The 22,871-nt window shown below is 42.9% G+C and overlaps 1 protein-coding gene across 1 annotated transcript; it reads right to left on the bottom strand.

Moving 5' to 3' along the window:
- Nucleotides 1-2,768: 2,768 nt before the first annotated feature.
- LOC102283118 (zinc finger protein 596) lies at nt 2,769-16,506 on the bottom strand. The gene is given in 8 exon segments (XM_070376930.1): nt 2,769-4,294; nt 4,297-4,900; nt 5,373-5,464; nt 6,231-6,326; nt 7,512-7,638; nt 9,571-9,653; nt 13,430-13,514; nt 16,091-16,506. Coding segments are annotated over 6 exon segments (1,572 nt in total). The 5' UTR covers nt 9,583-9,653; nt 13,430-13,514; nt 16,091-16,506; the 3' UTR covers nt 2,769-3,653.
- Between the last annotated feature and the right edge of the window lie 6,365 nt (nt 16,507-22,871).

Genomic DNA, 22,871 nt, shown 5'->3' with positions numbered 1-22,871 from the left:
TGGCCTGTGTCCACTCAGGCGATCAATCACAAACAGGGCCCATCAAGTTCCCACCCTCCCTGCAGCCCTCAAGCTCCTCCCCCATCTCCCTCCTCGCCCACTCCCTAGATGCAGCCCACCCCCCCACTCCCTCCAATCCTTCTAGAAGTTCTTCTATCTGCCTTTAGTCTTCTAGGGTTTGGGGATTGGGGACTGCTTAGAGTTCAAGCATCCCCACACCCCGCTGTCTTCCTTGGTCTTCTCTGCCCCTCAGAGAACTGGCCAGAGAGCCTTGTACTGACCCCACGAGGAGGGCTGGGAGGGGCTTGCAGCCTGGTTGTGTCCCATCCCAGGACACATACAGTGTAAACAGGACCAGGCTGCCTGCTCTTTAACAGTGTCAGGACCACCCCCTTCACCCCACCAGCCACAGGGACACATGCAGCCCCTTCTCCACTGCATCCATTCAGGTTTCAATAAGCAGCCTCCTCTGGCTATAGGGCCCCCTGCGGTCCGAGGAAACCCCTTGGCAGGGGTTGAAGGCCAAGGTCCTTTCTCTCTCATCCAGCACCTCAGAATGTGTGGAGCCGGGACACCCCCAGTTGCCCATCTCTGCTGTGATGAGAGGAGACAGAGCACAGTACTGGAGCACAAAGGGGTGGCCAGAAGCCACTTACAGGCTTGGAGCCTGGATCAGACCTCAGAGCCCAGTAGCCCTGTTTCCCAGCCCAAGCTCGCTCTGACCCACAGCTCAGAGGTGTGGGGGAGCAAGTTTGAAGAGATGGAAGTGGAAAAGGAAATCATAGTTTAATTATGTGGCAACAATAGGAGCCCAAGTCAGGGAGACAGTTAATGAGGAGCTGTGAGGTCAGCGTGTCCGAGGAGAGTGGGGCCAGGACAGTCAGAGCAAGAGTGGGCAGAGCATCCATGGCAGGAGTTCACTCACAGCAGAGGCTTGGTGACATCACCACTGCAGATGTGAAGGCAGAGCTTGGCCTGTCCAGAAGGGAAGGTCTTTATTTATGAAACAATTGCCTGGTGGCACAGTAACCGTAATTCCCCACGACAACCTCCAGTGAAGTAGAAACGTTTCTCTGTCCTGCAAATGTGACCTCAGAGGAAGAGTCCAAACTAGCAAAATTTCACACTGCGAGAGAGATGCCCAGGGTGTGGGTCTGGGTTCTGACCCCGGGGTCTGGGTTCTCTCTTATCCTCCTACTTACTTATGAATGAGGATTCTCACTTACAGTGTGCCTGCAAAGGGAGACACTGTTTAGTTATTAAAGGGTGCTGCTTGAGGATGAATATCTTTTATCTAGAATATGCCTCAGCTGCTTCAAGGCAAGTGCTCAGTGCGGGTGTCATCTGGACCAAGACTTTTAAAACTAAGCAGAGAACAATACTACCTTTCCCATTTGGAGGGGCCACATGGCTATGTGAACTGGGCTTGGAGAATGAAAAGAACACTGTAGAGGATTAAGGAGCTAGGATTGGGTGGGAGAATTAGGGCAAATGAAAAATTTTGCCCATCCTTTCCTGGATATGCTGTTCATCAGGGATTAGAAGCATCTTCAGTGTCTCCAATTCACAGGTAGGTCAGTCCCTCTCTTATACCCACTGCTGCCAAGCAACATGTGGGTTTCATTAGCAAAGGGAACTGAAGGACAGAAAAACCGATCTGTGGGTTCCATGCTTATAGACTTTGAGTTCCCAGTGTTTTACTGGACAGCGGATGACCATCACACCCACAAGGAGAATTTGTCCTTATGTATATGCTTGTGTCACAGGAACGAGGTATGTTGAAAGATGTATTTTCAATTCCCAAGAGTGACCAGTTAAGGCTGATCTTGCCTTAGAGAGCTCAGATGAGAAGAGCAGGAGTCAGGAGTGCTTCTTAGGAAGCATCGTCTCTTCTGGTTGGTGTGTTCTCTTCCTAACGTGTCCTTTTTCCCCAGGGCCTGCTAATCTCTCTCCTGTATCTTGCCTCACACATCTGCTCAGTCACTCATGGCCTTCCCTGAGCCCTCATCCATCTCAAGATACACTCTTTTCATAAGGAATTCTTAGTGGCCATTTCTGAGCAGAATGATTTATCTGCAGAAGTCTAAGTTTTCCTCTGCTTTGGGCAAGTTGGAGTTCATTTGCTGATTCAAACTAGGCTGTATTCATATTTTGATAGTTTGGCAAGCTTTGTTGTTAGTCGCCAAGTTGTGTCAAGACTCTTTGGGACCCCATGGACTGCAGCATGCCAGGTTTCCCTGCCCCTCGCCATCTCCTGGAGTTGGCCCAAGTTCACGTCCATTGAATCGGTAAGCTACCCACTGCCTAAAGCTATTCTCATCCACAACCAGGAGGTGGGCTTTTCACTCAGCTTTCAACAGGACTTTACACTACATTACTTTTTATGCATGTGAAAAGATGAATATGGTTTTCCTCTTTCCATGTCACTGATGACTGATTAATGCATTTTATTTGACATGTAAATTAACTTTCCTACTTGACCAATTTTTCATGTAACTTCACATACTGTTTTATATTCTGTAGTTTTATTGTGCACACACACATACAGACATACATGAACACGTGCACTCTGATTCATCTTAGTTATATTTTTTATACAATACAATAAAATACAAATCTTTCCTTCATCTTATCTCCCTTTATTTTGGAATGCTTCCTCTATTTGATCACTATAAGGTATTTTCTGCACTTTAGTCCGGGTGTTATATTGTATGGCATATTTACAAATGTTACATATCCTCTTGATGAACTCAGTTTTTAATTAGTCCGTCTGATGTAAACATGGCTACCTCTGTTCTTATGATTTCCATTTATGTGGAGTATGTTTTCCATCCCTTTGAGTCCATATGTATGTCCCAGAAAAACATGGGATAAACTGATTACAAACATCTGTGTTTTCAGTTTTGCCACCTGTGAAACATAGATAATAGACATGTTTAAATGGGTACCAAGGCCCAGGCCTTCTCGTTACCCTGGCGGAAGGAAGCTCCACCTTCCCCTCTCTGAGCCTTCTGTTTGTGTATGGGAGGGGCTGAACTCCTGGATCTCACTCCCAGTTGGGGATCTGTGGATTCATGGCTGTTGACAGGGCAATATGGGCAAGATCAGGGGACCATGGCTGCTTCTGCTCTCCCTGCTTTCTGGGTGTTTCATGCATCACTAGGAGGGGCAGCACTTTTCTCATTACATGTATGTCAGGCATTCCAGAAGGGGATACTCCAAATGCCTTCCATATTTTTCATGTCCTAGTTTGTTTCCACTAGCAGTTACCTGACACCGAATCTTCAGATGCGTGCCAGGAGTGGTGCTAAGGTAAACAAGTACAGTGATTACAGGTCCAGTTTCTCCCCTCTGTGGTTTACTTAAAGGATAACATAACCAAAGGTATTTCTACACTAATTACAGATATATTATTGGAATTTCTCTGAAATGTGATTTATCCATTTAACAGTTACAGCTGAGGATGAAGATTCCTCCACATTCATTCCATTTGCAGTTTGTTCTCCCACGAGTCCACTGCTAAAGGTTTTGTTACACAGGTGACATACATATGGATTCTGTCTACTGTAAATTAACTTTAGTTAATTAATAAGGATGAATAAAGACTCTTACACATTGAAAATAAACATAGTATTTCTTCATTGTGTGAGTCCTCAAGAGTGTTTATACTTTGAAGGTATGGGTGGTGAATCTTCATTTATCACCTTTATAGCATGAGTTCTCTCGTGTTGTCTGAGGTTAAAATATTTACTGAATGCTTTTCCACATAGGTAACATTTATATGGTTTCTCTCCAGTGTGAATTCTCTTATGCAATCTAAAGTTATAACTCCTATTGAAGGCTTTACCACATATATTGCATTCATATGGTTTCTCACCTGTGTGAGTTCTTTCATGTCGTCTAAGGACAGAAGAGTGATTGAAGGTTTTCCCACATAGGTGACATTCATATGGTTTCTCTCCAGTGTGAGTTCTTTCGTGTCGCTTAAGGACAGAAGAATCAGTGAAGGCTTTCCAGCACAGGTGACATTCATATGGCTTCTCCCCAGTGTGAGTCCTCTCATGTCGTCTAAGGACAGAAGATTCAGTGAAGGCTTTTCCACATAGATGGCATTCATATGGCTTCTCTCCAGTGTGAGTTCTCTCATGTTTTCTAAGGTGAGAACAATGAGTGAAGGCCTTCCCACATAGATGACATCCATATGGTTTCTCTCCATTGTGAGTTCTCTCATGTTGTCTAAGGTAAGACGTTTTACTGAAAGTCTTCCCACACAGGTGGCATCCATATGGTTTCTCCCAAAATGAGTTCTCTCATGTTTTCTAAGGTCAGAACAATGAGCAAAGGCTTTCCCACACAGATGACATTCATTTGGTTTCTCTTTGGTGTGAATCACCTCATGTCGCCTAAGATTATAACTTTTACTGAAGGCTTTGCCACACAGATGACATCCATATAATTTCTCTCCAGTGTGAATTCTTTCATGTTTTCTAAGGTCAGAACAATGAGTGAAGGATTTTCCACAAAGATGACATCCATGTGGTTTCACTCCAGTGTGAATCATCTCATGTCGTCTAAGGTTAGAACTTTTACTGAAGGCTTTCCTACATACATGACATTCAAATGTTTTCTCTCCAGTCTGAGTATTATTGTGTTGCCTATGGGCAGAACTTTGAATAAAGGTATTCCTTCTTTGATGACATTCATATGATTTACTTCTAGAACGAATCTGCTTCTGTATATTAAAGGATGGCAAGTAACTGATGGCTTTTCCAACATCTTGGCTAATAAAGGGTTTCTTTCCCACTTGAGGTATTACATACTGAGTCAATGGTAAGATTTCAGTAAATTTTTCTCTGAAGTTGTTGCATTCCAAAGGATCCTCTTGAGTGTGAGACCACTGCTTTTTGAAATGAAATGACAGATTGTTACAAATTTGCCCAATTTATTCATTCCTTCCTTTCTCTACATATAAATTCTAGGGTAATCATTCAGTGATGGACTCCAGTTAAAATTGCTTCTGTATTTTTAATATTTACATAAACATGAGCTATTACTCTCTTGCAAGCATAGATTTACCTTTTGTAATATCCCAACTGCAGAGATACCTATTTAATTTTAAAGACATTATTACGTTTCAGTGTTTAGGAATATAATCCATAATTACATAACTGTCTGTTTATAAGACTATAAACTGTTTATAGTTCTGACTATTGGTTAATCTTTTCTTCCTTAAAACCAGACTAACTAAAATTTTCTCCTGTGGAAGTCCATGATGCCAACTTTAGTTAAACCAGGTACGTATGCCAAATTTCCAACTTATTCAAGTCCCAGGTCTTCATCTGGAGGAACATATTTACACTTGTGAAGCTTACCATTGCACTAATTAGAGGTGCGTCCTTCTTGCAGATATGTTGCATAGATAACATTTCCTGTTTTTTTGGATCATCTTCTCTATCTGAAATGACTAGAAAAAAAATAAATTACTATAATGATATCAGTGGAAGTAAAATGTTGAAGTGACTCAATGCTCATTTGTGTCTGTTTCAAATACTAACACACAGATGGGAAAGAATGTCAAATTAGGGAATACTGTAAAGAGAGAAGAAACACATGTAACAACTGTCATTCTCAGGACTGAATTATGAGGAAGATAAAATGAATATGGCAAGTTGGGGAAGAAAAGAGAAGATCCTATTCATAGAACAGGACCACGAAAAGGGATGTTTTGTGAATGTTTATTAATTCCAGTGGGTACACAAATTTCACCTTGTGTAAAGCCAAGGACAATGGCAGAAAGCCTTGTGAATAGAAAATTGATGCCTTCAATGTATGATAACATCTGAAAAATGCTTCCCCATGACACTGTCTAAATTTTAAAAACAGCCTACAATGCGGGAGACCCCAGTTCGATCCTTGGGTCAGAAAGATCCCCTGAAGAAGGGACAGGCTACCCAACAGTTTTCTTGGGCTTCCCTGGTGGCTCAGACAGTAAAGAATTCACCTGCAATGTGGAAGACCTGGGTTCGAAAGATTCCCTGGAGAAGGGATCAGCTACCCACTCCAGTATTCTTGCCTGGAGAATTCCATGGACAGAGGAGCTTGGCAGGCTATAGTCCATGGGGTCACAAAGAGTCAGACACGACTGAGCAACTTTCACTTGATTTCTTAGGGCCTATTCACTCACTGACCAGGCTCCTCCTCCTATTGAAGTACAGGTTCTTGGAACTCACCTGGACTCTGACCTTGCAGGAAGCCTAACCCTTCTCTTGAAAGTTGCTCTCCTTGCTCCAAATGGGAAATCACATCTGATTTGTAAAGCTGATTACCTGTTTGTAGGAGAAAGATATGTGGATTTTGAGTTCCATGCTCATAACAGTGCATGATCACAGAGCAGACTAATGAGGAAGAATACAGTAACCTCTAAAGGTCAGAACAGAGAAGAGTATGTTGAAAACAACATGTACAGGCTTTGACTGGCAAAATGATAACTCTTCAACTTGTTCCCAAAGACATTAATGACCTATCACCACTAATGCCCATGCCCAAGTTCAAAGACAGATTATGGAATCTGCAATATTTTCATTTCACAGTGCTTTAATACTATATATCCAAAGAATCCAATACATACAACTTCCACCAGAAAAATCTAAGTTCTATGTGGAAAACAATATATCTATTATTTTTAACACTGTGATCTGATCAAACCACAGTCCTTGCTGTAAAATAAATTTTAAGAAATCACATTTATTTACCCATACAAAAATAGTGAGTTCCCACCATTGCTTGAGCATCAGAGACTGAGTAGCAACGAAGACTCAAAGTTGTGTAAGGAAGATTACATTGTAGTGGGATTGACAAACTATACATAAGTAGTGAAATGAGTGAAAGTCACTCAGTCGTGTGGAGAAGGCACTGGCACCCCACTCCAGTGCTCTTGCCTGGAAAATCCCCTGGATGGAGGAGCCTGGTGGGCTGCAGTTCATGGGGTTGCTAAGAGTCAGACACGACTGAGTGACTTCCCTTTCACTTTTCACTTTCATGCACTGGAGAAGGAAATAGCAACCCACTCCAGTGTTCTTGCCTGGAGAATCCCAGGGATGGGGGAGCCTGGTGGGTTGCCGTCTATGGGGTCACACAGAGTCAGACACGACTGAAGCGACTTAGCAGCAGCAGCAGCACTCAGTCATGTCTGACTCTTTGTGACCCCATGGACTATACAGTACATAGAATTCTCCAGGCCAGAATACTGGAGTGGGTAGCCTTTCTCTTCTCCAGGGGATATTCCCGACTCAGGGATCAAACCAGGTCTCCTGCATTTCAGGTGGATTACTTACCAGGGGAGCCACCAGGGAAGCCCCCAAAAATATAGAAATTAAAGAAAATTTTGATAAGGTAGTTCCAAGAGTTATGATAAAGAGTCAAAACAGAATCTGGAGTGAGAAATGGGAAAGTTTTCCTCCATCCTTGTTGAATGAATACATACACCAATCATTAAAGAGTAACTGACTAACCAACTGAGACCAGATGACTGATGTTCTCCAGCATCACCTCTCTGAACAGTGTTCTCTGGGAGGTGTCCAGGAGGGCCCACTCTTCCTGGGTGAAGTCCACAGCTACATCTTGGAAGGTCACTGATTCCTAAAACATCACAGAAATCGTTTTAGACACGGCCATCTCTGCCAGGGGAGGACAGTACAGGTATAAGGCACTAAGGAAGTGGCAGGTGAGTGTACAGAATCTCAAACAGTACTTTGGGTCCAATCAAATCATTCTCATCGTTGACACAAACCTCTGACTTTCAGCAACCTACGAAGACACACACACTCTGAATACAGAAAACTTCATTATAAAAAGACAATACAAGTCTTTTTGTTACTAATCTCCATGGTGTAACAAACCGTGGAGATTTCCCAATAGATTTATAATTACAACTTCCAAATCATGATTATAAAATTTCCACTTGAAAACTGAACAGTCTTCAATTCAATTTCAAGTAAATCTAAGAATCATCACAAGGGATGACGTATCCATGATATGCCCCTTTTAAAACATGACTGTGGTTAGATTATTGCTCTATATGGCCTCAGTTTCTTCCTCAGTGAAATGGTTTTTAATAATGTGTCATCAGTTCTGAAAGATCTAATGACTTAATGTGTGATGTGCTATCTAGCAGCCATTTCTTAAATATAACTTTTAGGTTTATTATTCAGGAAATGGTAGAGAATATTGAAGCAACATCTAGAATTCTGCCTAACTGATTAGCATTCATACAGGTCTTGGGATCAGCAGGTACCCCTTTCATCTTACAAAGCTGAGGTGTTTGCTATTAAGGGTAAATGAGTCAGCAGCTCACACCACAGGTCTGAGACTTCTGCAGGGAAGGACAGTCTTATCCCGACCTTCCTATGTCTGAGGTCTCCCTTTCTCAACTACCCTGGGATCTCCAAATATCAGTTATTATTGTCCTTTTGTTTCTTTGTCTTGTCTCTCTACTCAAGTACATCTGAAGCCACCTGATTGCTCTGGCCTCTTTCATTCACGGAAAACTTCCTCAGGGCTTAAAGTAGTACTCTACCTCCTATATTCTTTCTTCTGAATCACAGCTCAAATTAAGAAAACACTATTCTCTATACACTGTTTCCGGTTATGAAATGTGAAAAAGCAGAAATTACAAAGAGGGAAAAATTTATGACTTGGGACATTGATAATAATGAAAATTTAGTTTTCTTTTTTAGAAGATTTTGAAAAGCACAAATATACTTTATCAAAATTTTAAGAAGTTTAAATTTGAAAAAATGTAAGTTAATGACTCCTCATTGCCTTCTCCTGCATAATCATTTGTTTTCTCTTAGCACTAGTCAGCACTCCCTCAGTACCTAACACTGGACTCACCAATGTCATCTGTGGAAACATCTGTCTCTCCAGTGGGTGGGTTGCAACGTTTTCCTTCTTACTCATCTCCATTGCCTGTATTCACCTCAATCCTAAGCCCATCACAGTTAATAAAATGGTTAATGACAATCTTTTTTTTTTTTTTGCCAAGTGGGCCATGGGCTGCATGAAGAAAAGAAAACCTCTCTTATCTCTTCTTGAATACATGGCATTAATAAAGACTGGAATATCTTACTATAACGTTGGGAAGGAATGACCATTTGATGAGTCCTTGACCCAACATGACCATTCCAGAATTCCGGGGAACTTAACTGAAGCTCAGATCCTTGAACAACCTCTCAAGTGCACTTAGAACATGTGTGCCTGTAGGAGAATTATGTCCATACACTGGCAATAGGGCTTCCCAGAAGGCTCAGTGGTGAAGAATCCGTTTGCTAATGAGGGAGACTCGGGTTGGACCCCTGGGTCAGGAGGATCCCCTGGAGAAGGAAATGGCAACCCACTCCAGAATTCTTGCCTGGGAAATCCCATGGACAGAGGAGCCTGGTGGGCTACAGTCCGTGGGGTTCCAAAGAGCCGGACAAATCTGAGCATATACCCCACCACCAGCAATGGCGATAGAGATTAGAAAGCAATTTCTACTGCCAATTTCAGTAGAAAGAGTAATTTCCTACCCACCTGAGATTCCATTGTAACTAGTTCAGCTGCCAACTGTCTTCTGGGTTTTCACTTACACACAGTCCAGGCAACAGGAAGCAGAGCTGAGGAAGAAGAAAAAAGTCGTGAGCCTCTCAGCTGTCTGCAACCTCCATATTCACTTGTCATGAAGCCCCAGCCCTTCACCTGGAAGTAGCTCCCAGGACAACCAAAAGAAACATGCAGTGTGCTCCACGCAAAATACGGGTAGAGCTCTCCTAGGATCAAAAGTAAGAAGGCATGGCTATTGTTCTTAGTAAAGAAGGCATAAAAGTGAACGTCACTCAGTCATGTTCGACTCTTTGCAACTCCATGGACTATACAGTCCATGGAATTCTCCAGGCCAGAATACTGGAGTGGGTAGCCTAGCCCTTCTCCAGCAGATTACCCTGACCCAGGAATCAAACAGGAGTCTCCTGCATTACAGGTGGATTCTTTACCAACTGAGCTATCAGGGAAGCCCAAAGAAGGTAGAAACACCCTCAGTTTAGAGTAGAATGTGGACACCACTGAGTTTGGTATGCTAATTCGCTCACGATGTTCAGAAGTGTCCAGTTCCCTCCTAACTCCAAATCACAGGGATCAATGACTCATGCCACGTGTGTCTCCACCTTGAGTAACAACCATGAACTTCTCAGGTTTAATTATTCTTACTTTGTGCACTGTTTCTCCAGCTCCATTCCACCCCTCTAGTTCCTTGAAACATCCCTGCTTTTCTCAGCCCCTCATACACTCATCTGGAATCACTGTCTCTTCCAAGAATTTCCAGTGACACTCACTTTTAGATTTCTTCTGCATTTAGTTGTGAACTAAGAGAATTAAGAATATATTTTGACAGGGTTAATTATTTTAGGTACTTGTGTGTGTGCTCAGTCATGTCCAATTCTTTGTGACTCCATGATCTGAAGCCTGCCAGGCTCCTCTGTCCATGAGATTCTCCAGGCAAGAATACTGGAGTGGGTTACCACTTCCTTCTCCAGGGGACCTTCCTGACCCAGGGACTGAACCCAAATCTGCTGTGTCTTCTGCCTTGGCAGGCGGTTCTTTACCGCTGAGCCGCATGGGAAGTCAAGCTCTTTTGGGGAACATACTTTCCCTAACTTTCTCTTAGTCTACAGTCTTCAGAGTAATCTTGTCACTCTAACTCTGTATCACTTACCAAGGACTTCTCAAGTGATACTGTTGGAAGATCTCAAGACTCCACCCTACCTCCTTCATTTTTCTCTATTTATGTGCATTGCCCACGTATGCCTACATATTTACACAGTTACTTCGATTCCTTCCATTACTTTTTCTAAATTGAAAGTGACAAAACTCATGTTTGAATTCCATTTCTGGGCTTACCACTTTTTCCCCCCCAAAACTAATATATACTAGAAATGAACTACATCTCAGTACATCATCTCTCATTCTCCCCAAATATTACTCTTTACCTAGTCTCTAATCTTTTCAATTTCTCCACCAGACATCCAAGGGTAAACATTTTAGATGCTGTCTCAGAACATCACAAATACAGTTTAGCATTGCTATTACTTCTACACTGTTCACTAGCATCCTTCATTCCCACTCAAATACATAAACACAACTTGCTACCCCATACTTATTTCCTTCAATCTGTTTGAGTGTCAGGTCCTCAGAGATCCCTTCATTGAATTCCCACCAAAATGAATACTTCACTCTTGGTGAACATGGTCTCCAGTACTCACCAGAACTAAACAGACGGAAAACCCAGTAAAGCCAAATATTCACTGAGGACACTGCCACAACATTCCAGAGTTCAGAGCATCTTTCTCTTTCCAGAAAATGCATCATATTGATGAATTCTCTTTTGATGCTGTTGATAATCTCATCAGTGTTTTACTCCAAAGGACAGTATCTGACTAAGTGGGTCCCAATCAAGATAAAATCAGGAAATTAGGCAGACCCTGTAGATGAAATTAAGGACAACAAATTGTATTCTTAAGTTCTTGCGTCCTCTAAAAGTCTCAAAAGGAAACTTTATGCCTTTTCTCAGACTTCAGTGTTTTATGATTTTGGTTGTTCTGGGCAGCACTGAGAATCTGCAGCAAATGAATCCTTCCTCCTCTTTAGTTTTATTTGTAAGAGGATCTGTAATCTAACAACAATATTCACAGACTGAGGACAGAAGAGTGGTGACTCTGCATAAGTGTAAATATTTATGCTGAGTAAATCTCTATCCAAAGAAATATCTTTCATTTTTACTCCCAAGCAAGAAAAAGCTCAGTGTATGTCTCTTCAAGTCAGACCTAGTTGTTATCCTAATAACTGAAAAACTCTGCAATCCACAAAATTTAAGGATTTCCAGAATAAATGATTAGTTTCAGGACTGATTTTTATTGTACACAGAATTTAATTTTTTAAATTGTAAAATAAAACATACACATAACATTTATCATCTTAGCCATTTTTAAGTGTGTAGTTCAGTGGTGTCAAATACATTCATAGTGTTATGCAACCATCTTCAATGTTCTTCATCTTGTAAAACTGAAACTCTGCACCCACTAAACAACCAGTCCCCATTCCCCTCTCCTCCCAATGCCTGGAAACCACCAGGCTGTGCCAAAATAGAAGTAAGAAACCACCAGGCTGTGCCAAAATAGAAGTAAGAAGTATCCTAGAAATCAGTGCAGGTGCTTGAGTCAGAACCCAGAAAAGAGAGGAAAAAGATGAAATTAAAAAATGGTATCAAGGAGCTGAAATTGTAATGATTTTTGGAAGATACGATTTCAAACTAAAAAAATATATATAAGAATCCATTTTAACTATCATACCTAATAATACTTTTTAAAGTGGACAAATCCAACCCTAATGTACTAAAATCAATGTTTCCTATTTAGTAACAATAGTTTAAAACCTAAGTAAACACATGAAAGCCAGTCTGTATGTATAATAGCCAAATATTATGACTCTAACTTCAAATAAATTTGAAAACTCATGCAAAGAAATTTTAAAACTTTTTAAGGACATAAATGTGACATGAACAAAGTCTGCCAAACCAAATTCTTAGACTAGAGGACATGGTGACAAAAAAAATCTGTGACTGCAGAAATGTGGTGCAACTCAAATTTAAAAGTCATATGCAGAATCTGAAAAATAACGTGTATATATATGTATAACTGAACCAATTTGCTGTACATATAAAACAAAATTGTAAATCAAGTATACCCTCCAAAAATCATATGCAATATTTCACATAAAAAATGAGAAACATCCGAAAAGTTGATTTTTGTCTCAGTTTTGATTTGGGATGAGGATATAGCCAAAATAACTGTGAAAAGAAAAAAAAAACAAAAAAAACACCTGGAGATCAGTCAAGTTACATTTGAACCTATATTATTTGAAACTTTAAAATAGCTCAAATTAAATAGTTGAAATAAACAATATTAAACAATATATTGGGACTAAATGAACGTAATATTTTATACTATGAAACAGGTGACACCTTACGAAGGGAAAAAAAGCAAAGGCCATGATTTGGTTTCATTGCATCAACATTATCAAAGTGTCTGTGTGTATGTAACTAAACCATAAATTAGAAAAATAAGTAGGAAAATTCATTCTATATATACATGTCTATAAAGAATAACCTTTACTCAGTCTCTTAAATCATTAGTAAAATGGAAATTAGGAACAAAGAGTTGTCATTTTATCCAAATCTACAATTATACACACATATTTAAAAGAATCCTGGTTAAGGCACGAGGGGACAGACAGACGAGGATTTCTTGGCAACTGTGTACTTCGTGTAGAGAACGGTGCCAAAACCTGTTACAAAATGAAATGTGCCATCTATTGGCTCAGCAACAAAACCACAACTTACCCAAAGAGGAGGAACACTCAGTATCTGCAGACAAGTCAATTCTTTACAAATCCATGAACACCAACATCTCCCTGGGACAGGTGTGCTGTGAACAATGTTAAAATCCTCTTACTATTAGACATTTTGGGTTGATTGTGTTTTTAAACAATTACAGAATAAAATATACTACATGATGTGGATGAAATGCCACCTTAATTTGTCATGGCTAAGTCTCTAATTACAGGCCAAATAAAAAGATTTATGTTGTTAAGCTTTAGCTACATTGTACAACCAGGTAGAACACTTTTCCCCTCTCCACAACTTTCTTTCATCTTGGTCTACATCCACCTCTTGTGCCTATGCAGTCCCAACTGGCAATCTTATTGACTGCATGGTGTCCAGTTCCTGTCTCTAGTCAATGTCTGGGCATGCAGCATTGCTCATGATGATCCCCCAAATGGAACCACGTCCCAAGTTCCATGTCACTGGGTGACAGTGAGATAGAATTGGTCTGGAGATAGGAGAGGCCATAGATGAGTGAGAAAACGTCTTAGGCAGGACATCTGAGAGTCAGATTTTAGCAAGTCCTGAGAACAGCATTACAGGAAAGAGAGGGCAGATCAAGCAACAGATAATATGAGCTTTCCCAGATAAAGATTTACTCCTGACTCCTCATCTTTCCCCTACTCTGAGTGTCTTGCTCAGGCCAGAAGTCACTCTTTAGTGTTGGGAATGTGCCATTCATGTCTTCAAATAACTTCTCCCCTTTCTGGCCACAACCACACATGTAGGGGAGAAATTAAACATTTGGAAAAAATGGTCCTCTGCATCTGCTGAACTATTAGGGAACAGGGCCAATAAACTCCTACATGGGCATCAACAGCTAAGTTTCTCTGCCCCTCTATGCTGTAAAGCCCACACATCACACAGCAGATATGGGAAGGCAAGTTGGTACAACCCTCCCTTTCAAGTCAATCCTCACAGTGTCTTCCAGCACCTGCTGAGCACAGCATCACCAGATAAGGATGGGAAGAGGTCTCCTCCTCTCCTGTTGCTGAGCTTCCTAGGCTCTTTTTCACTCTCTAACATCCAAAGTGGATCACCCTTTCTCCTCCAAGTTCCCTTTCCTGAACCAAGTGCCACATCCTCCTTGGAGAAATACCTCTGTTTTGCGCTTAAACACTCTTGATCTTTCCCTACCAGTTGCCTTTTGACTATGCGAGAATGTGTCCTGGGGCATGTGGAAAGACACATGAACAGGAAAGAGGAACCATGACTGGCCTCACAGGCACCGGGTGGTCCAGGATCATTCTCACTCCTGCCCCTAAAGATTCCAGATCTCATTTCATTTTCCTGAGCAAGGGCAAGTTGTCTTTCATGGTTGTAATCATCTTGATTAAAACCATTTAATTTCTATTTTCCACAATAGATATCAAAATATACAATTCTATGACTATATAAAAAGTATAACATTAAGAACACTTTTAAATAACGGCATTGGGAAACACAAACGTTCAGGTATGGAAACAGCTCTGAGTAATGTACTCATCACGAACAAATGAGATCTGTGAGAACAAGTTCTAGAATCATCCAGCCTATCATTCAATATTTGCAAAACAAACAAAAAAATTAAAGAAATTTGAAGAGAGCGTATACTTAGTTGAAAACTGTAGATCACAGACCAATAAATTAAAAACTCACATACAGAAGAAAGAATGCTGTTGAACACTGGACCACTAGTTTAAACTACCTGGTACTGACTTTTAAGACAAAAATCATTAATATCCCTACCAACTGCACATGAAATAGTGTACAAATTATTTACTAAGCACCAGAGAATACTTTTAGTACACAATAATGACAAGAAAAGGACCAAGGTCTCATGATTTGAATCTGACACAATACACTCAAAGTAATTTGGAAAATTTTAGAGGATGAGATGGTTGGATGGCATCACCGACTCAATGGACATGAGTTTGAGCACATGCAGTCCATGGGGTCCAAAGAGTCCGAGACGACTTAGCAACTGACCTGAACTGAACTGAATGAATTTGGAATCTATCCTTCTACTTTCCCCAACTGCTACTGCGGGTGAAAGTCCCCGCCTCCATTCTGTCCTTGGCCATCTCCGTATTGATCTCCTTTTTGTCTGTTTTCATGTACCATAATGCCTCTTATGGCTTCCCTGGTGGCTTAGCTGGTAAAGAATCTGCTTGCAATGCGGGAGACTTGGGTTCGATCCCTGGGTTGGGAAGATCCCCTGGAGAAGGGAAAGGTTACCCACTCCAGTATTCTGGCCTGGAGAATCCCATAGACTGTAGTCCATGGGGTCGCCAAGAGTCGGACACGACCGAGCGACTTTCACACCTCACACACAATGCTACTTATTCAGTCACTTTCCTTTTTTACCGGTATTTTGTCTCTCCAGTCCCACTGCACCCACCTCCCTCCCTCCTCTATTTTGCTTTTCAAGTCCTCACTCTCCTTTACTCCTTCCTTCAGTCTCGGCCTGCCCGCCCCACTCGACACCCATGGAATGGAGCAAAGATGCTCTGCCCAGGAGGACACTGTCCCATGAGGGAGCGGTACCCGTGCCGGCAAAGGATAGGACTTGGGACAGAAGGTCACGGGGCGTCACTGGACAGGGCCGATACCCTTCCCCAGGGGGCTCAGGGGCCTTACTGAGGCGGTGACCGCCGAGGGGAGCGAGCGGCGGGGCCGGGCCGCTTCTGGAGAAGACGGGGGTCTGCGGATTCCTGGAGCAGCCGGAGGGCGCGGAGTCCCGTGCGGCCCCGAGAGGCACAGAGGGCGAGAGCGCACGTTGCGAGTGGGGACCTGACACGGGGCGGGACCCCGTGAAGAGACCATAGGCCGGAAGGTCGGACCAGGATGGCCTCGGATCCGGAAACGGATGCGACTCGAACCCGGCAGCGGAGCTCCCGGCTTCGCGAGTGTCAGGGAGCCCCGGGCCAGCGGCGCGAGAGCGGGTCTGTGACGTCGGCAGGGACTCGGGCCCCGGTGTGAAGGAAGGGGTGGGGCGGGGCCGAGGAGCGCGAGAAGTGCCCAGGACTGCACTCACCCAGAGGCCCTGTGCTCCCGACACCCGCTTCCGGGTAAGGGGGGGCGTGGCCGTAGGGGGCGGTGGGGCCGGGGTTGGGCGGAGCCTCGGAAGGCCTCGCCCAGGATGGGCGTGTCCTGAGCGCGGTGGGCGGCTGGAGCGGTGTGGGGCGTGTCCTCTCGGTGGACATTGTGGGCGCGGCCGGAGACTCCCCGCGCCCTGCCCTCCGCGGGTTCCCGCCGGGCCGGTGCGGGCTCGCACATCTCAGTCTCAGCCTTTGGCTGTGCGGGCGCTGGGGCTGCTTCCTCCTGGCTTCGGGATAAGTGTTTCGAGCAACTCCAGGTCGGAGCTGACAGTTGTGAGGCCTTTCCTAGTAAATTCTGGGATGTTTCCCTGTTACCGTGTGGAAAACGGGTTAAGTTGAAATCACCTCTCGCTCCTGGAGACTCCTGTCAGGACTCGGCCTCCGGCGGGGACGTGGCTGGGCCCAGCTGGGCCCTGCGGTTCCTGCCCTCCCTGCGCTGGAAGTGGTCTGCGCTGGCGATGGAAACCAAAAAGAACAGGGTTTCCCTTTCTGTCCCCATTCACCAGGGAGGCAGCACGAGCCCTGAGCTCACCACCGGGGACTTCATGTCATGTCCATGACAGTGTGGACAATCTCCTAATTCAAGTCATTGATTTATAAATACATTGTATTTTCACATTGACCTTATCTATATTCCCACGGCTATCTGAAATAATGTTCAGTTCAGTGGCTCAGTTGTGTCCGACTCTTTGCGACCCCATGGACTGCAGCAGGCCAGGCTTCCCTGTCCATCACCGACTCTGGGAGCTTGCTCAAACTCTTGTTTATTGAGTCGGTGATGCCATCCAACCATCTCATCCTTTGTCGTCCCCTTCTCCTGCCTTCAATCTTTCCCAGGATCAGGGTCTTTTCCAGTGAGTCGGTTCTTTGCATCAGGTGACCAAAGTATTGGAGCTTCAGCTTCAACATCAGTCCTTCCAATGAATATTCAGGACTGATTTCCTTTAGGATTGGTTGGATCTCCTTGTTGTCCAAGGGACTTTCAAGAGTCTTCTCCAACACCGCAGTTCAAAAATATCAATTCTTCGGTGCTCAGCTTTCTTTATGGTCCAACTCTCACATCCATACATGACCACTGGATAAACCATAGCTTTGACTAGATGGACCTTTCTTTGTTGGAAACGTCGGAAAATAATGTTGTCAGAAAAAGTTGTCAGGAAATACTGTTAGTGTTAAAGAAGAAACATCAGTGACATTTGTTAAAGCTGATAAAATAAAATTTGTAAACATAAAATTCTCTGTGTTTGTTTGGGCCTTCTCCCTCCATAATGTGCCTGTGAATTTGCATGCACATTAGCCAGAGCTCCTCAAAGATAGGAGTGCCTGCTCAACCACAATATTGCTTTTTTCCCTTTTCTTCTGAAGCTAGCAATTATTATTAAGTCACTAAGTTGGACTTTCCTGATGGCTCAGACGGTAAAAGATCTGCCTACAATGCGGGAGACCCAGGTTTGATCCCTAGGTCAGGAAGATCCCCTGGAGAAGGAAATGGCAACCCACTCCAGTATTCTTGCCTGGAAAGTCCCATGGATGGAGGAACCTGGGAGGCTACAGTCCTTGGGGTTGCAAAGAGTCGGACGCGACTGAGCGACTTCACTTTCACTTTCAGTCACTAAGTCATGTCTAACTGTGACCCCATGGACTGCAGCACCCCAGGCTTCCTTGTCCTACACTATCTCCTTGAGTTTGCTCAAACTCATGTCCATTGAGTCAGTGATGCCATCCAACCATCTAGTCCTGTGATGCTTGCGTCTCCTTCTGCCCTCAGTGTTTCCCAGCATCAGGGTCCTCTCCAAGGAGTCGGCTCTTGGAATCAGATGGCCAGCTTCAGCATCAGTCCTTCCAATGAATATTTAAGGGTTGATTTAACTTTAAATTAATTAATTAATTATTAATAAATTATTATAATTTATATTAATATAAAATAAATATATATTATATATTAATATAAATATAAATTAATATATATTAAAAGTAATTATAAATTATTAATTATTTAATAAATTATTAATTAATTTAATTTTATTAAATTAAATTTATTCTATTTAAAAGAATAGTGTTCTTTTCTGGCTCTGTAGGGGGCGATGATGAGTTGCTGCTTGCTATGTTTGAGTTTACCTGGCTAGGTATCTTTGGTGAACTTTCTGTAAAATATCAGTGTATCATTTTGAGGCATGATCCTTTGTCTCAAAAATGTATATGACTATGCCCTCAATTTCTAACAGGCAGAACAGGCTCAGAGCTTCTGAGAATCTGCTTCCCAGTTTATAATCTTTAGTATGACTCCAATAAAAATTCCCTCTTTTCTTCTTAATTCTTAATTGAATTTTCCTCAACAAAGCACAGTAAAGAAGATTTTATTTTGGGGTGGGCTGTGTCAACACTTGTAAAGGAACCAGTACAGTGGGATTTTGTATTGGGTGAGAGAGATTGGGCTGAATAGAATGGGAAAGATCAGGAGCTGACTGTGGCTCAGATCATGAACTCCTTATTGCAAAATTCAAACTTAAATTGAAGAAAGTAGGGAAAACCACTAGACCGTTCAGGTATGACCTAAATCAAATCCCTTACAATTATACAGTGGAAGTGACAAATAAATTCTAGGGATTAGATCTGATAGACTAAGTGCCTGAAGAACTGTGGATGGAGGTTTGTGACTTTGTACAGGAGGCAGGGATCAAGACCATCCCCAAGAAAAAGAAATGCAAAAAGGCAAAATGGTTGTATGAGGAGGCCTTACAAATCGCTGTGAAAAGAAGAGAAGCAAAAGGCAAAAGAGAAAAGGAAAGATATACCCATTTAAATGCAGAGTTCCAAAGAATAGCAAGGAGAGATAAGAAAGCCTTCCTCAGTGGTCAATGCAAAGAAATAGAGGAAAATGATAGAATGGAAAAGATTATAGATCTCTGCAAGAAAATTAGAGATACCAAGGGAACATTTCATGCAAAGATAGGCACAATAAAGGACAGAAATTGTATGGACCTAACAGAAGCAGAAGATATTAAGAAGAGGTGGCAAGAATATATGGAAGAACTGTACAGAAAAAGATCTTCATGACCTAGATAATCATGATGGTGTGATCACTCACCTAAAGCCAGACATCCTGGATGTGAAGTCAAGTGGGCCTTAGGAAGCATCACTATGAACAAAGCTAAGTGGAGGTGATGGAATTCCAGTTGAGCTATTTCAAATCCTGAAAGAGGAAGCTGTGAAAGTGCTGCACTCAATATGCCAGCAAATTGGGAAAACTCAGCAGTGGCCACAGGACTGGAAAAGGTCAGTTTTCATTCCAATCCCAAAGAAAGGCAATGCCAAAGAAAGCTCAAACTACTACACAATTGCACTCATCTCACATGCTAGCAAAGTAATGCTCAAAATTCTCCAAGCCAGGCTTCAACAATACCTAAATCATGAACTTCCAGATGTTCAAGCTGGTTTTAGAAAAGGCAGAGGAACCAGAGATCAAATTGCCAACATCAGCTGGCTCATGTAAAAAGCAAGAGAGTTCCAGAAAAACATCTATTTCTGCTTTATTGACTATGCCAAAGCCTTTGACTGTATGGATCACAATAAACTGTGGAAAATTCAAGAGATGGGAATACCAGACCACCTGACCTGCCTCTTGAGAAATCTGTATGCAGGTCAGGAAGCAACAGTTAGAACTGGATATGCAACAACAGATTGGTTCCAAATAGGAAAAGGAGTACGTCAAGGCTGTATATTGTCACCCTGCTTATTTAACTTCTATGCAGAGTACATCATGAGAAACGCTGGGCTGGATGAAGCACAAGCTGGAATCAAGATTGCTGGGAGAAATATAAATAACCTCAGATATGCAGGTGACACCACCCTTATGGCAGAAAGTGAAGAGGAACTAAAAAGCCTCTTGATGAAAGTGAAAGTGGAGAGTGAAAAAGTTGGCTTAAAGCTCAACATTCAGAAAATGAAGATCATGGCATCCGGTCCCATCACTTTATGGCAAATAGATGGAGAAACAGTGGAAACAGTGGCCGACTTTATTTTTGGGGGCTCCAAAATCACTGCAGATGGTGACTGTAGCCATGAAATAAAAAGACACTTACTCCTTGGAAGAAAAGTTTATGACCAACCTAGACAGCATATTAAAAAGAAGACACATTACTTTGCCAACAAAGGTCCGTCTAGTCAAGGCTATGGTTTTTCCAGTGGTCATGTGTAGATGTGAGTGTTGAACTATAAAGAAAGCTGAGTGCCAAAGAATTGATGCTTTTGAACTGTGGTGTTGGAGAAGACTCTTGAGAGTCCCTTGGACTGCAAGGAGATCCAACCAATTCTAAAGGAAATCAGTCCTGAAATATTCATTGGAAGGACTGATGCTGGAGCTGAAATTCCAATACTTTGGGCACCTGATAGGAAGAGCTGACTCATTGGAAAAGACCCTGATGCTGGGAAAGATTGAAGGCGGGAGGAGAAGGGGATGATAGAGGATGAGATGGTTGGATGGCATCACTGACTCAATGGACGTGAGTTTGAACAAGCTCTGGGAGATGGTGATGGCCAGGGACAACTGGGGTGCTGCAGTCCATGGGGTCACAAAGAGTCAGACATGACTGATTGACTGAACTATTTCCATATATGAAAATCAAAATTTCTATGTTTCCTATATGAAAATATGGGTGTATATTTCCATTCAAGAAAATCAGATTTTTGTATTTTCTATGTGAAATATGGGTGTGTATTTCCGTATGTGGAAATTTTATTTTCTATATTTCCTTTATGAAAATAGGAGTTCAGATTTTAGTTTAGCTCTTGATAGTTTTTTTTTTCTCTCCTGCAGATTCTGTCCCTTATAGAGGCTGTTGCCAATGTACATTCCCACTGACAGTGTGCGTGTGTTCCCTTTCCTCCAGGCTCTTTCCTGCCTTTATTGTTTGTGAACTTGTGAGGATGTCCATTTTGAATGGTGGGATTTGATTTCTCGTTGTCATTTTGTTCGGCATTCCTGCAGCAATTAGGAATGCTGAGCATCATGTCCCATGAGGCTGTGTGGTATTTTACTTAATTTCTTTTTAAAGAGTGTGAGAAAAATTTACCAGTGTGTCATGGTCTTTGTAGACCGGGACCTGGGGACTGGAGTTGATGAGAAGAGGGACACAGGGGACCCAAGTCTCAAGTGAAACAAGGGTGGTTTATTTGCAGAAATGCATGTTTATATATCTTCATACAAGACAGCTTTAGGCAGTAAAAAAAAAAATGGAGCAAAAACAACGCCAAGCAAATAACAATCTTCAAAGGGCCAGAAAGCATTCAATATCTTGAGTAAGAGGGGCATAACTGAATAGATTAAATTTAAGTAAGGTCAGTGAAGGGAGTCACTGAAGGGTCACTGAAGGGTCACTGAAGGGAATCCAAGCAGGTGCCCCTTCTCATGATCTCAGTCCTGAGAACTGCATGCAGCTCTGCTGGCTCTTGTTTTCCAGGAACTGATAAGGAATAGAGTGTCCTTGAGAAACAGCACACAAAAGAAGAACATATTGGATCCCTTAAAGTGGAAGTCCCCTGACACCAGTGGCAAGTGACTTTTAGACAGTCAGGCATGTTTGGAATTTATTTCGACAATCTCTGCCACAGGACATTTGCTGAGGGCAGCTGCACAGCTGTGCCCCAGGCCTTGGGAGTTAGATGTGCCAGGAAGCACCAGTGTCACGCTGCAGTCACAGGAAGTGTCCACAAAGAGCAGTACTTCTCCACACCTGCCCTTGGTTCCTGCAGCAAACAGAGCCTGAGGAAAAGCTGGCTTCCTGGACTGTGAAATAGAGTGGAATGTGCCTGGGCAAACATGAAAGGCTTCTGTCCCAGTACTTCTTCCCTCTAAAGCTTCACACCCTTAACCCCCAGATTAATCCTAGTGGGGGCCACAGCTCCCAGCTGAGGGGGCTAAGCTGCCTAGGAGGTTACATCGTGAGTAAGGGGGCTTGAGCTGGGGATGCCAGCACCAGGAAAAATGGAAGCTTGGTGACCACTGCCTGCAGTATCCTCGAGGACTTGATCTACCGCTGGACTCTGGTCCCCGGCAGAACCAAGCAGACAGCAGAGATTTAGAAAGGGCTCAATGAAGGGCACCTTGCCAGGCAGTCTGGACCCCACCCCAGGCCAGCAGTGGGCCCCAAGCCTGTTCGGGCTCCAGGGATGGGATAGCAGCCCCAGTTAGGGAGATCAGAGGGAGTCAAGTCGGAACTGCTTTTCTGTCCTCTCCTTTCACGCCAGGCCAGTGCTGTGTTGGAGTACTGTTGCTCTTGTTCTCCGTGTGTGGCCACCCAGTTCAGGTGTCACATATCCGT

The sequence above is a fragment of the Bos mutus genome, chromosome 1, assembly GCF_027580195.1.
Source record: "Bos mutus isolate GX-2022 chromosome 1, NWIPB_WYAK_1.1, whole genome shotgun sequence".
NCBI classification, from domain to species: Eukaryota; Metazoa; Chordata; class Mammalia; order Artiodactyla; family Bovidae; genus Bos; species Bos mutus.
This window is presented reverse-complemented; position numbering and strand designations above follow the sequence as displayed.